Here is a 15,373-nt window from a genome sequence, read left to right on the forward strand (position 1 = left end):
GTTAAGTGCCATCGAGTCGGTTCCGACCCATAGCGACCCTGTACAGGGTTTCCGAGGCTGTAAATCTTTACGGGAGCAGAATGCCTCATCTTTCTCCCGTGGAGCAGCTGATAGTTTCGAACTGCTGGCCTTAAGGTTCACAGCCCGATTTGTAACCACTACGCTACCAGAGCTCCTTATTTGAAAGTAGACCATTCAATAAATTTTTAACTTCCCTAATCATTACTGCATATTAAATCAATAGCTATTCACCACAAGAAATCTATGCCTATAAACTTATGTTTCCTATCTCTCTCTGTTGTTGTTAAGTGCTGTCAAATCGGTTGTGACTCATCACAGTGACTCTCTATAGGATTTCTGAACAGCGGCTGGTAGGTTTGAATCACCAACCTTGTGGTTATCAGTCCGTACTTATCCTACAGCACCACACCAGGACTCCACTGTTTCTCTCTTGTTGTTGTTAAGTGCCGTGGAGTCGGTTCCGACTCATAGCGACCCTGCACAGGGTTTCCGAGGCCGTAAATCTTTACGGGATCAGAAAGCCTCATCTTACTCCCACGGAACCGCTGGTAGTTTCGAACTGCTGACCCTGTGGTTCACAGCCCAATTCGTAACCACTACGCTACCGGAGCTCCTTGTTTCTCTCTACTATTTAAAAAATCCTTTTAGTCACTCATTGCTATGCCCTATTAAATTTTAAATAGCTATTCAAACTTTATTCACTCTTTGCCCTCAACTATTAGAGGTATTTCTCTTTACTGATAAAAATGAGACTATTTAATGTTAGCCCCTCAACTTATTCCCTAGCTCAATATACTTGTGGTTCTTCATAATACTCCCTCTTCCCAAGCTCTGTAACATTTTCATTTTTCTTTAGCTGAGAGTATAACTTTACCTGAGCTCTTGCACTTATCTTCCTCATAACTTGAACTACTAGGCTCCCTTTCTCTCCATTATTCTGCCTTCCACCTTTGAACCATTCCGTCTTCACTATAACATTTAAAGAGACTAATCTCTATCTAATGGTCTCATTTCATCTTCAATCATTCTTCTATAAAATCAACCTTCTTCTATAAAACAATTAATAACCCCACAATGCCAAACCCAAGGCTGTCCTATATGCACTCTTAATTGTCCTTATGTCTCTAAAACATTTGGAACAGGTGACTAACATTAATCTCTCTCTTTCCCCTGTGTCAAGACACTTGATTACCTTAGTTCTCCTACTACTACTTTCTACAATGCCACTTATTCTCTTATCTCCTTTACTACCTACTCCTATTTACTCTTCTCCAGCACCTAATATCACTGCTTTCTACTGGAGGGGGTTTCAATGAGTCTGTGTAAAAATGCAACTAAAATGTAATGGCATTTATCCACAAACTTTTGAAGCACCCTAACGTATGCCTTGATGATAGCATCTCTCTCTTGGGAGATTTCCTTTCTATGCAGATGGAAGCCAATGTGCTATCTCTAAATTCTGAGTACATTTACTGATGCAGACTTCCAACAAATCCTTTTGATATTTTAACTTGGTTGTCTTGTTAGCCCAGCAAAATGATCTTAGAATTAGCACCTTTCCTTCAAATCAAACGTTTATGACTTGTTTTCTGTTAATGGCACCATCATTTTCCTAGTAATATAGGTCAGAAGTCTGCATGCTGAGTGGATTCTTATGAATTCTCATGTTATCTGATTCTGTTTTTAATTGCCATTGTAAGAAGTACTGGTGGTATTGCAGTCTAGGCGCTGGGTTACTAACCATAAGATTGGCGATTCCATTACATGGGAGAAAAATAAGGCTGTATGCTCCGATTTACAGCTTCAATTTTTACTTGAAGGAACTTTCACTTACCAAAAAAAAGGTTAGCATGAGATAGTGGAGTCTTGGTGAGGCACTGTAGAATAAGCACTGGACAGCTAACTGGAAGGTTAGTGGTTGAAACCCACCAGTGGCTCCTCAGAAACCCTATACTGGGTCATTATGAGTCAGAAGGAATCTTACTCAACGGTACTCAACAGCAACAACAGAGTTGGAATCATCCTGACAGAAGTGGGTTTGGTTTGGAATTTTTTGTAAAAACTGCTCTAGTTCAAGACTTCTTTACAAAATTGCCTCCTCACTTTGCTCTCTGCCTAGTGTCACTTTAGTCCAACTCATTTTACGTATTGTCTCCAGATCAGGTTACTTTTCCATATAATTCATTTTGCTAAAAAACTTTCAAAAGTTCTCTAGTAAATTAACTGTAATCTAAATCTTCAAACTGGCGGAATATTCTACAGTATTGCCTTCAAGTACCTACCTAGTTTTCTTTCTTGTTATCTTTAAGCATATGTTATGGATTGAATTGTATCCTCCAAAAGGATATTTTGGAGGTAATCCTGCACCTATAAATGTGACCCTGTTTAGAAATAGAGGTTTTCTTATGTGAATGGGGTCATATGGAATAGGGTAGGACATAAGCCTAATTCTTTCTGAGTAACCCACTAATCCATGCTTCTGACTCAGTAAGACAGAACAGAGCTGTTTCTTAAGGTTGCCAAAATTGTACATGTTTATAGGAGCACACAACCTCATTTTTCTTACTCAAAATGACTGCTAGGTTTGAAGCACCCTGTGGTTAGCAGCTCAATGCCTAAACCACTGTGCCACCAGGGCTCTTTCCTTTCTGGGTGGTATCTCAGGAAAAAAAAATGGAAACAAACACAGAAGGGGAAACAGATGCTGAGAAGATGGATCAACAAGCAGTCAAGGAATGCCAAGAGACCCGCAGGTACAGAAGCTAAAAAAGCTAAGGAATGACCTTTCCCGAGAGCTCCATTTAGACTTCTAGCTTACTGAACTGTGAAAATAATAAATTTCTGTTCTTTAAAAACATCTACTTTGTGGTATTTTGTTGTGGTGTAACTGGAGCAGCACATATACTTTATAGATGCACATGCACAAGCAAACAAAACTATGCCATTAATTGTTCTATAAGCATATTCTTTGATTTCCTACCTTTGTAAATTTATGTTTTCAGTTTTATATGAAATGGTTCATAATCTCCCAACTACCTATGCTACTCAAAGTAATATAGTTCCTTAAATATATAATTTTCTTCTAACTTCCACCAAGTAGATGAATATAAAAGAATCCCCCCTCGTGTCTTTGTCCTGTTCATCTTTATAGGACTTGGCATTTTTTTTACTGTATTTATATATATTAGCTAAGGAGCTCTGGTAGCGTAGTGGTTACGAATCGGGCTGTGAACCTTAAGGTCAGCGGTTCGAAACTACCAGCCGCTCCGCGGGAGAAAGATGAGGCTTTCTACTCCCGTAAAGATTTACACCCTCGGAAACCCTGTACAGGGTCGCTATGGGTCAGAACTGACTCAACGGCACTTAACAACAACAACAACATATATATTAGCTGTAAAATCATATAAATATTCACATTTTCATGCAAAATAACTTGTGTATCACAAATCAAAAGCCTGGTAATTTCTATTCTCTGCTCTCATTCAAAGAAAACAATTTCAACGACATTACATGATATCAGACTGTTGTATAGGTTGAACTGGGTTGCTTCAAAGTATATACTGAAATCCTAATCTTTGTTACACTGGATGTAAACAAATTTAGGAATCATTTTTTAATGTTAATGAGGTAATTTTGATGTAGGGTATATCCTAAACCTAATCACTTCTGAGTGATTAAAAAAACCAGCAGAAATACTGAGTCAAGATTACCAAGAACAGACACAAACAGACAAGGATCTTCTGGATCTGGATTAAGACTTCTAGCCTCTGGAACTGAGAGAAAAAAAAATTTTTTTTTTCTTTAAAGCCATGTATTTGTGGCATTTGTGTTACAGGAGAAGTGGAAAACTAAGCCACAGACCTTCTGATGGATCATTTGTATTACTGAATTCCATATTTCATAGACTGAATAGTGTCCCCCAAAATATATGTCAGCTTGGCATAATCTTAGTGATTTGGTGGCAGTTATGTGATGGCTTACTGTAATAAGATATGACATGATAAGCCAAGCAGAAGATTAAAGATGAGCTTCAATAACCTTAATCTCAGCACAGCCACGATCCTATGTCTAGCAGTTCCTTATAGGTGTAGCTTATAACATCTTTTATCTAACAGAGGTAAAAGGAAAGAGAAGTGAGCAGAGTTCAGAGAGACCTACTATCACCCAGAATGAAGAGCTTCAAGTGGATTGCACCCTTTGGACCTAAGGTCCCTGCATAGTGAAGGTTCAGGAGAAGAGTGATGTAAAGATGGAATGCTGGGGCTACAGGTGCTGAAAGGTGACATGGACCTTTCCCCAGAGGCAACAAAGAGAGAAGGTCTTTCTCTAGACTAGTACTCTGAATTTGTACTTCTAGTGAAATGGGGTCACTGGGAAATGGAGGTACCAAACAGGTTTTAACTTAGTCTGAAGCAAAATAGAACCCAAATAGTCATCTTAACTCAGTATTTGTTAAGTGCCATAAAGTCGGTTCTGACTCATAGCAATCCTATAGAGGGTTTCTGAGGAGTGGCTAGAGAGTTTGAACTACTGACCTTGCAGTTCAAACCAACCTGTAGTCCACTGCTTATTCTACAGCAACACAGCTAAATTTAAACTCCCTCCATAGCTATATTCTGTAATTAGTCACTCCTTTCAATCTCCAAAGCAGAAATTGTGGCCCAAAGGAAGGGCAGCTCTTCTCCCAGCAACAAAGGTGAAATGATCAAACAGGAATGGCTCACTGACCACCCTAACTACTCACAAGATCACCCTAACTATTGGAATAGGAAAACAATATAATAAAACTTGACCAAAAGTTTCATGATCTTGATTTTCTTCCTCTTAAAAAAACCCAGGCAGAGAGACTCCCCGTTTGGCGGTGGCAGAGCAGAGTCGGGTAGGACAGGGTCCACGAGGGAGAGGCTGAAAACCCAAAGACACTTCTCTTACAAAGCAGCATCAGAGCTCTGGATCTAGCATAAGGATCAGGGCATAAGTTTCCCACAAACACCAGTGGAAAAATCATGGTACAAAGGAAAATATTGTGATAAGAAATTGGTCAAGACATGGGACTCCCCCTGTGGCCATCCAGCCTGCATGGAGGTCAGAGGGCAGGGCTACAGCCAGACCTGCACAAGGAACTAGCTGCTAAAAGCAGTGCAGTGAAATTTGCAAGAGGAGGTGTGGGTGATCCTACACATTTTTTTCCTATCGTACCTTCTTTGCCCAGCCCAGATGTCTTCATGCAGGTGAGTGCGTACCCCTAAAAAAGTCCACTGTTCAGACCACAGCTTTCCCACAGCACAGAGGAAAAGAGCCCCACTGGTCCAAGGGCAAATTCTTTGGCTGTTGCTTTTGACTTCTGCCTGTGGGTCCCAGACCTAAAGTTAACTTGCGAGGGACACTTTACCCCTGCCTAGCCAGCAACAACAACAAAAAGCAGGTTTGGCCTGACAGACAAACCATATGAAGAATTTGTAAAACCCCAACATAAAATGACGCAACTATTTCAAGAATTACGCTGTGCACGCACAGATACCTAACTGATCTTCAGAGATAAAAACAGCAAACAATCTTTCTCCCACTAACTTCTCAATATCCACCTGTACACCTCTATGGTGGTGACAAGAGGAGTGGTCTGAGTGAGTGAACAACCCCACCCACTACTGGAGGCTTCTATGGTGCACACACATTGCCTGTGTAGCAAGGCGACTAGCCAGTTGGCCACAGTTTTATTTTTGTTTCAAAGTGGTGGGTTTTCTCTCTGCTTTTATATTGCTTCTGTTTTGGGGACTTTTGATCACACATTTTTCCTGGAGTTGGGAGCTTTTTCTCCTATGTTACCCAAGAAGAGTCAGCAATTGTGGCCATATAGCCAAGCTACAAGCGTATCTCATAATTTCCCACTATTGAGACAAGAGACAATAACAGCTGCTAAGCATTACATGCAAAAAGGAAAAACTATCTTCTGATCATATCCACCAAGAGACACCCAGTAAGCTTAACAACACAGCAACAACCATTTAAGCATTAAAAACTCACATAACTATGGGACATGATGAACAAAAAATAACAAAAGATATCAAAACATGTCCCAAACCAGTAAAGAATAGCTGAGACAAATGAGCTGGAGACAGACAAAGGCTTTCTAGAAGAGGAAGAGCAGTTTTGGGATTTGCCTGAGAAGGAATTCAGAAGAATGATATGGAAACAAATGCAAATGCTCCGAAAACGGGTAGAGGAAAAGAAGGAAGAAGTCAGGAAAGTACTACAAAGCAATGAAACAAGATCGATACAGCATTGGAAACAATTCAAAACCTGCAAAAAGAGGTCCAGATGATTAATAATAAAATATCAGAAATGGACAATACACTGAAAGGGGAAAGGAGCAGAACTGAAGAGATGGAAGCCAGAACAAGTGAGTTGGAAGACAAATCTCTCAATATTGCTAAGACAGAAGAGCAAGCAGAAAAAAGGATAAACAAAAATCTGAAGAGATTCTAAGATTCATGCTACATAACATGAAGAGGAACAACTTAAGAATTACTGGCATTCTGAAACAGGAAGAATCAGAGAAGTCCACAGAGGACATAGTGGAAGAACATTTGTAAGAAAATTTCCCTAACATCTTGAAAAATGAGAAGATAAACATTCAAGAAGCAAAACATACCCCAGGAATGATAAACCCCAAAATAAAATCACCAAGATATATAATATTCAAGCTCTCCAAAATCAAAGACAAGGAGAGAATCCTAAAAGCAACCAGGAAAATGAGAAATGTTACTTACAAAGGCAAACAAATCAGATTAAGCTCTGATTATTCAGCAGAAACCATGCAGGCAAGAAGCCAATTGGAAGACACATAAAAAATCCTAAAAGAAAAAACAAAAAAAACTGCCAACCAAGTATCGTCTATCCAGTAAAACTGTCAATCAAATATGAAGGTGCAATCAAAACATTCCAGGATAAACAAAAGCTAAGAGATTTTGTCAAACCTAATCCAGCACTTCAAAACATCCTATACGGAGTTCTTTGAACTGAAAACCAACAAGAACAGACAATAACCATAGATTGACAGAAGTGGCAACACCACCTGAAATTCAGAGTAAGGACAGCAGAGTCCAGTACAGAACAAAATTACAACACTGAATTCAAAGGAGCTGGGAGGTCAACCGAAGATCAAAACAACAATGTCAAAGAAGGGAAAAATGTAGGAACAGAGATCCAGGTGTAAAGGACGTCAGATAGATTACAGGATACAATGTTGTTGTTATTGTTAAGTGCCGTTGAGTCAGTTCTGACCCATAGCGACCGAGGCTATAAATCTTTACAGGAGCAGAAAGCCTCATCTTTCTCCCACCGAGTGGCTGGTAGTGTCCAACTGCTGACCTTAAGGTTCACAGCCCAATTTGTAAGCACTACACTAACAGAGCTTCTTACAGGATACAATGTTGTTGTTGTTGTTATGTGCTGTTGAGTTGGTTCCGAGTCATAGCGACCCCGCACAGGGTTTCTGAGGCTGTTAATCTTTACGGGAGCAGAACGCCTCATCTTTCTCCCACGGAGCAGCTGGTAGTTTCGAACTGCTGACCTTGCGGTTCGCAGCCCGATTCGTAACCACTACACTACCAGAGCTCCTTACAGGATACAACAGATTGCCTTAAATGGAGGGAAAAGTTAATACACTATAAGGTAAACCCACAAAAAGTTTATAACTTCACAACTTATCATGAAAATGAACTTCCAAGCAGAACAAGCAACCATGAAAACTAAAAAGAAAAAGACAAGAAATACCACAAAAAAAACCCCAACAAACTCAGCACAAGAAGGCATGCAGAACAAAGGAACAAACAGCACTAACAATAAATTAACATAATGACAACAATTAATTCATACCTATCGATAATTACATTGAATGTCCATGGATTGAATGCACCAATGAAGAAACAGAGAGTGGCAGAATGGATAAGAAAACAAGATCCTTCAATATGCTGCCTGCGACAGACACACCTTACACACAAAGACAAGAACACACTAAAAGTTAAAGGATGGAAAAAAATATACCAAGCTAACTGCAACAATAAACAAGGAGTGGCAATACTAATCTCTGATAAAGTAAACTTTAAGACAAAAACCAGCATAAGAGATAAAGAAGGACACTATCTCATGATCAAAAGATCAACTGAGCTAGACGACATAACCATAATAAATATCTATATTCCCCAAAAAAGAGCACCAAGATATATGAAGCAAATCTTACTAGAATTGAAGAAAGAAATAGATAAATCTACAATTATAGTGGGAGATTTTAATACGCCACTTTTGAAAAGGGACAGAACAACCAGAAAGAAACTCGAAAAAGTTACAGAGCAACTAAACAACACAATCAACCAACTTGACCTCATAGATGTGTACAGAGCATTCAACCCAACAATAGCACAATATACATTCTTCTCCAGTGCACATGAACCATTTTCCAGATTTGACCATGTATTAAGTCACAAAGCAAGCCTCCATAAATGCACAAAATCAAAATACTACAAAGCATCTTTTCAGACCACAATGCTATAAACTAGGAATCAACAATAAGAAGACCAAGGAAATAAAGTCAAATACATGGAAACAGAATAACACCCTGCTGAAAAGCGACTGGGTAAAAGAAGGAATTAAACGTGAATTCACAAAGTTCCTAGAAACAAACGAGAATGAAAACACAATATATCAAAATTTTGGGACACGGTGAAAGTGGTGCTGAGAGAACAATTTATTGCAATAAGTGTGCACATCCAAAAAGAGGAAAGAACCAAAATTAACACATTAACACAGCATCTCCAACAATTAGAAAAAGACCAACAGAGGGAACCTACAGTTACCAAAAGAAAAGATATAATAAAGAGCACAAATAAATGAGATGGAAAACAGAAAAACTAGAAAGAATCAACAGGACAAAAAGTTGGTTCTTTGAAAGGGTTAATAAAATTGGCAAACCGCTGGCAAAACTAAAAAAAAAAAAAGAGGGAGAAGACACCAATAGCTTAAAAAGAAGAACAAGGTTGGAGGCTTCTCACTCCCTGATTTCAAAATTTACTACAGAACTACTGTGGTCAAAACAGACTGGTACTGGTACAATGAAAGATGCATTGATCAATGGAACAGAATTGAGAATCCAGAAGTTAATCTATCCACATACAGCCAAATGATTTTCGACAAAGTGCCTAGGTATATTGCTTGGGGAGGAGATAGTCTCTTTAACAGATGGTGCTGGCAGAACTGGAAAGCGATCTGCAAAAGACTGAAACAAGACCTATACCTCACGCATTATATATAAAAAAAAAGAACTCAGCATGGATTAAACACCAAAATGTGAATCCCAAAATTATGAAAGTCATCAATGAAAAAATAGGGACAAATGTGAGGGCAATAATACAGGCATACACAGATTATCAAAGATTTTGAAAATTACACAAACAAAAGTAGATAAAATAGATTGGGAAATACTAAAAATTAAAAACTTATGTGCATCAAAAGACTTCACCAAAAGACTAAAAAGAGAACACACAGAATGAGAAAAAAATCTTCTGCAATGACACATCAGATAAGGGGCTCATTTCTAAAATATACAGGAAACTGCAACACCTCTAAAAGAAAAAGACAAATAATCCAATTAATAAATGGGCACAGTACCTGAACAGACACTTCACCAAGGAGGAGATCAGGGCAGGCAACAAACATAAAGAAATGTTCACGATCACTAGTCACCAGAGAGATGCAAATCAAAACAACAATGAGATATCATCTCACACTAGAAATAACAGCAAAGATCAAAAAAGTAGAGGACAATACATGCTGGCAAGGATGCAGAGAGACTGGGATACTCCTACAGGGTTGGTGGGATTTCAAAATGGTCCAGCCACTCGGGAAAGCAATATGGCACTTCCTCAGAAAGTTGGAAATAGAAATCCTTATGATCCAGCAATTCTACTTGGAATTTACCCACAAGAAATACAAGCCATAACACGAGTAGATATATGCACACCAATGTTCACAGCAGCATTATTTACAATAGCAAAAAAGATGGAGACAGCCAAAGTGCCCATCAACTGAAGAATGGATAAACAAACTGTGGTACATACACACAATGAAATACTATACTATCTTGAAGAACAACAAGGAAGCTGCAAACCAATGTATAACATGGATTAACCTTGAGGATATAATGCTGAGTGAAATTAGCATCAGTTAAAAAAGGAGAAATACTGCATAGAACCATTATTGTAAAAGACTAAGAAAAAGAACCCACATTATATATATAACCCACCTATATATATATAATTGCTGATCACCCAGATGTATGGGATGAGAGGAGCAGAGAGAGGGAAGGGAAGATAGAACACAGGGTAGGGATTAGACACAGGAAAGCTTGGGTGCCGGCGGTGGGGGGGAGGGGGGGAGAGGCAATACAAAAGAAGGGGGAGGGGAATGGAAGAACAAGGCTGATGGGAGAACAGTTATGCAGGTATACATGGGCTAAGTGGGACAGAGGTAAATGATGATGTATACACAACCTTGGAATAACAGGGCTTCTGGATGCAGGGATTGAGGCATGGTTTGAAACGGGAAAAGAGGGGATTAATGTTAAAAAGCTTGGCTGTCTTTTGAATCTTGGTTTCCCTTGCCCACCATTGTGAAATAGACACTGGGGTGGGGGTGGGAGAAGGATAGTCAGAAACATCACGAAAGAAAGCTTGTAAGTCTGTCTTCAGCCTATAACTGACTGGAATACCTTAAAGAGGGCTAGAAATTGCCCAGTGAAAGAGACCTCCTGTGGAGCTTTTGCATTGTATAAAAACATAGGTGGAGACCACAATCACATCCAGAATTGTCTGAGGTGGGAAATTTCCACTGGAAAGGACGAATAGACCAGCCAAGCAGCTAGAAGAACAGAAGATACTTTGTGAAGAAAGACCAGCAGGAAAAATCAGAAAAATAATAGCAGTATGATTGATTAATATAAGAATAAGTAAGCTGTTCGCACGGGAGCCTTCAAGGCAAGTGGTTGGGTTCCCTCAGACTTAGTCCTTCCAAGTCCTTCCCTTAGTGCTTCCAAGACTAAGACTCAAGGGGAATACACACCAGGCATGTAGTCTGGATGGCAACCACAATGGTCACCGGTAAGGGGAGAGGGGTAAAAAACAACAATGTAGTTGGGATCTAAGTCCAACCACATTCAACAAACCCCTGTAAACCTGGGTGGAGATCTGGATGACCAGCAGTTACGGATGATTCAGGGACGCTTGGGCCCAGAGGCAGTGCAATGGCCACAGAGAACTAGAGTGTAGACTGAAGCGTCCAGCTGATATGAAGTGAGGGGAGATTCACAAGAACACCCATAATTGCAGATAGTACCCAATTGACTTGGCTCAGATGGCTGGATGATCAGAACTTGACTAGAAGAAAGAGGGAAGGAAAAAAAAGAGAAACCCACTACAATTTGATGAACTTTACCAGCTCTGATAGCATAATGGTTATGAATCGGGCTGCTAACCTCAAGGTCGGCAGTTTGAAACTACCAGGCATTACTTGGGAGAAATATAAGGCTTTCCGCTCCTGTAAAGATTTACAGCCTCAGAAACGCTGTGTAGGGTCATTATGAGTTGGAACCAACTCCATGGTACTTGACAACAACATGGATGTTTGTTGTTGTTAGATGCCATCGAGTCGGTACCAACCCATAGCAATCATATACACAGCAGAACGAACACTTCCGGATCCTGGGCCAACCTCACTACTGTTGCCACACTTGAGTCCATCGATGCTGTCACTTGGCCAATCCATCTCGTTGGGGGTCTTCCTCCTTTTCTCTGACCCTCCACCTTACCAAACATGATATCCTTCTCCAATGACTGGTCCTTTCTAACAATATGTCCAAAATATGAGAGATGAAGTTTGGTCATCTTGGCCTCCAGGGAGCACTCTGGCTGCACTTCAATCAAAACAAATCTATTGGTTCTTCTGGCAGCCCATAACACTTTCAATATTCTCCTCCAACACCATACTCAAAAAAGGGGAAAAATCTTTACAGCAAGGATCACTCCCACCCCCTCAGTACACAGGGTTGACAGGGATGGGCAACTTAGACATTGGCTACCCAGAATGGAGCTGCCTATAAAGGTAAGAAGTGACTGGCTTACAAGCTTTCAAGAAGGAGCCTAGTTCCAGATGGGGCAGGGGTAGGTAGAAACTCCACTGAATGATTTCCAATCTGATGGGACTAGGCTGGCAAAAGGAAATGGGGATAAGAGTCTTGTGGTACAATAGTGAATAATTGCCATCAGGACTGACTGTGAGGGCAGGAAATATAGAGGTAGATGTTTTTTGACAAAAGGAGGGGAGTGACTGAGTTTGCAGCCCAGGAACGGAGGTCTCTGGGACCATCAAGTGAGACGTGCAGAGAGCATGACCCTATCCAGAAAGGCAGTGATGCCAGGGATGGAGACAGAGACAATGACGTGGACAGATGGAGCAGCTGGGGACACTAGACTCAGGGAGGGAGAGGGACTGTGTGCTGACGGTCAGAGGGGTGGGCCTGTGGGGTGCATCCTTTGGTTATGTGATGAAGCATGGAAGGGATTGTGATCATTGCAATGAAATGAAATATGCTAGGATGAATGTAAAACTGATGTTCTCCCATCTAAGCCCACATAATTCACAATAAAAACTAAAAAAAAAGAATTGAAAAAAGAAAAAACCCAGGCTGATCTCCAGTCAGGGAGGCATATTGGGGAGATTCCCACTCCCCTGTCCTCCTACATAGTGATACATAATAAATGCTTTGTGCTTTGCACTGAGTCCTATCTGTAGGTATTGGCCTATCTAGCAGCAGGTGACTGAGAACACTTTTTTAGTCTCCTAACCTGAGAGAATAATTTCTGTTGGTTAAATCCGCAGCTATCAGCAAGTGGTAGTGTTGTTACAAAAGCTCTAGATAACTATGACACCATATATTGATCATAATAGAAATACTCTTATTTAAATATTACCCAGAATTTCTTTTACTGCATTATATTGTTTTATGATATAACACATTCCTAGTTAAATTATTAGAGTCCTGGTGTAGCACCACAGAATAAGCACTTGACCTCAAGGTCGGTTTGAATTGCAAGGTTGGTTATTCAAACTCACCAGTTGCTCCTCAGAAACCCTATACAGGGTTGCCATGAAGCAGAACCAACTTGACAGCACTGAATGACAATTAATATATTAATATGTTCTTGAGATTTCATATGGCTCTGCATTCCTGTTAGGCCACACCTTAAATAGTGGCAAATTCTTAAATTATTTATATACAAAACTAGACGTCTAATATCAAATTATTATTTTTCTAAACTAATTTTAGATTTTTTTTTTTTTTTGCTTTACCATTCTGTATAGAGGCTTTTTTTTTAGTGTACAGTACTAAGAATGGTTTTATAGAAAGCCTGTTGTTTCTGTGTGCCATTGAGTTGATTCTGATTCATAGATGCCCTAATAAGACAGAGTAGAAACTGTCCCATAGTATTTCCAAGTCCTGGTATGGTGCTGTGGACTAATGTAACAGACTGAAAAGTTGTTTGAACTGCAAGGTCAGTGGTTCAAGCTCACCAGCTTCTCATTGGTAATCCTATACTGGGTCGTTATGGGTTGGAATTGACTTGAGGGCACTTAACAATAACAACAATCTTTTTGGAAGCAGATTGCTACCTCTTCCTTCTGAGATGCAACCTTTGGGTCAGCAACCAGGCACATAACCTCTGAACCACAACACTCTTCAAATTACACTTGATAGGTTATTTTCACACTAATAATGTCAATGAAATAAACTACTGTAATAGTACATAAAATAATTAAACTGTACCACAATGAGTAATTTGTTGTTGGAAACAAATCCACTTATTGGTTTAGATTACCTGCTATCGTGTTGAGAAACATCAAGTACTCAAAATTTGAAATCTCCCTGTGTTGCCATCGTTGGGTCATATTAGAAGCTTTAAAAAGTTGACGTGGACTAGCTAAAGAGATACGCCTGCAAAAACAAAAAAAAACAGAATTCATTGTGAAATCAGTTTAAGTCTAAGATTAACTATATCACAATAATGAATCCACAGTATCTGGGTTTATTCACTCATAAAGAAAATCTATATAATTCTGAAAAGTTTTATCCATGTTTTACTAATGGTACTAGGAATGTTTTAATCTACAATTAATGGTTAAACAAATAATTTGGGCTAGCCACATGTCTTCCAATGTGAGTAAGTAGTACAGGTTCTACTTACTCACGTTAGTTGCCCTCACAATGTCATTACGAATGTAACACCTAGGTTCCACACAAACCCTTACTTTTTAATTAATAATTCATTGCTTAACTGACAGAAAAACAAAGAATTTTATTTACTAAAGACAGGGTATACTTACATATCTTTATCAAATTTTAAGTCAAAATTCTTACATAACAGAACCATGGAGCTTTTCTAATACACATTATCAGAAAACCAGTTTTCTGTGTCCTCTCTCTTTTTATTTTAAAGTTTAATCTATTTTAATAGGAAACTTACGGGAACAGCAGAGAAGACAGACAACATTAAAAATATGTATTTGCTTGTAGGACAACTCAGAAAAGTATAGTCGGTGGATGGAATCTCTCATATGATAAAAATGCTACGGACACACTTTAGTTACCGTCAATAAGAAATTTATTTGTTTTTTAAAAATCCAAATGCTGGCATTGTCCAGAAATTTTTAACAGATTTATAATTGTTATAAAGTTGAACTGCTAAAACTTTTTCATTGAAACATTGTGAGTGGCATTAATGCTTTATGTCCCCGCATTTATATTAAAAATTCACACAAATAAAAATGAAAAACCTGCCAATACTTGATTTCTATTGCCTATTTTTCCATTCGCAATCATATACTTAGGTACCTTTTGACCCCATTGGGGGGGGGGGGGGGGTAATCTAACATTCAGAACTACGGGTAACAGGAAAACATTCAGAACTACCGAAAACAGGAAGAAGAGAATTTATTATTTTTTTTTAAAGAATGAAATGTTTCCCATTATAGTGGCTTCTTAAGCACGTTCAACACATATACAATGTGCTAAGCTGGATGTCTTTTGGCATAATTGTTACATGTTTGGCATGGATAGCACACAGGTTGGTGTCTTCAAAAAGTCCAACCAACCACCCCCCCAACCCCCCCCCCCCACACACAGAGTGGACGGAGTAGGGCAGTTTGGACACTGGATACTCAAATGGGGAGGGGGGGACTAAAAAGGCAAGAAGTGACTGGCTTACAAGCTTTCAAGAGGGAACCTGGTGCTAGGGAGCATGGC

At 39.4% G+C, this 15,373-nt stretch overlaps 1 protein-coding gene across 2 annotated transcripts in view; it reads right to left on the reverse strand.

Moving 5' to 3' along the window:
- The window catches only part of LRBA (LPS-responsive vesicle trafficking, beach and anchor containing), a 944,588-nt gene that overhangs the window by 290,964 nt on the left and 638,251 nt on the right, over positions 1 to 15,373 (reverse strand). For both annotated transcript variants that reach the window (XM_006870875.1, XM_006870876.1), the window contains one exon: positions 13,950 to 14,065. In XM_006870875.1, the coding sequence (XP_006870937.1) occupies positions 13,950 to 14,065 (116 nt within the window). The remainder of the gene's footprint in view (positions 1 to 13,949; positions 14,066 to 15,373) is intronic.

This window comes from Chrysochloris asiatica, unplaced genomic scaffold (genome assembly GCF_000296735.1).
Source record: "Chrysochloris asiatica unplaced genomic scaffold, ChrAsi1.0 scaffold00155, whole genome shotgun sequence".
Lineage (NCBI taxonomy): Eukaryota > Metazoa > Chordata > Mammalia > Afrosoricida > Chrysochloridae > Chrysochloris > Chrysochloris asiatica.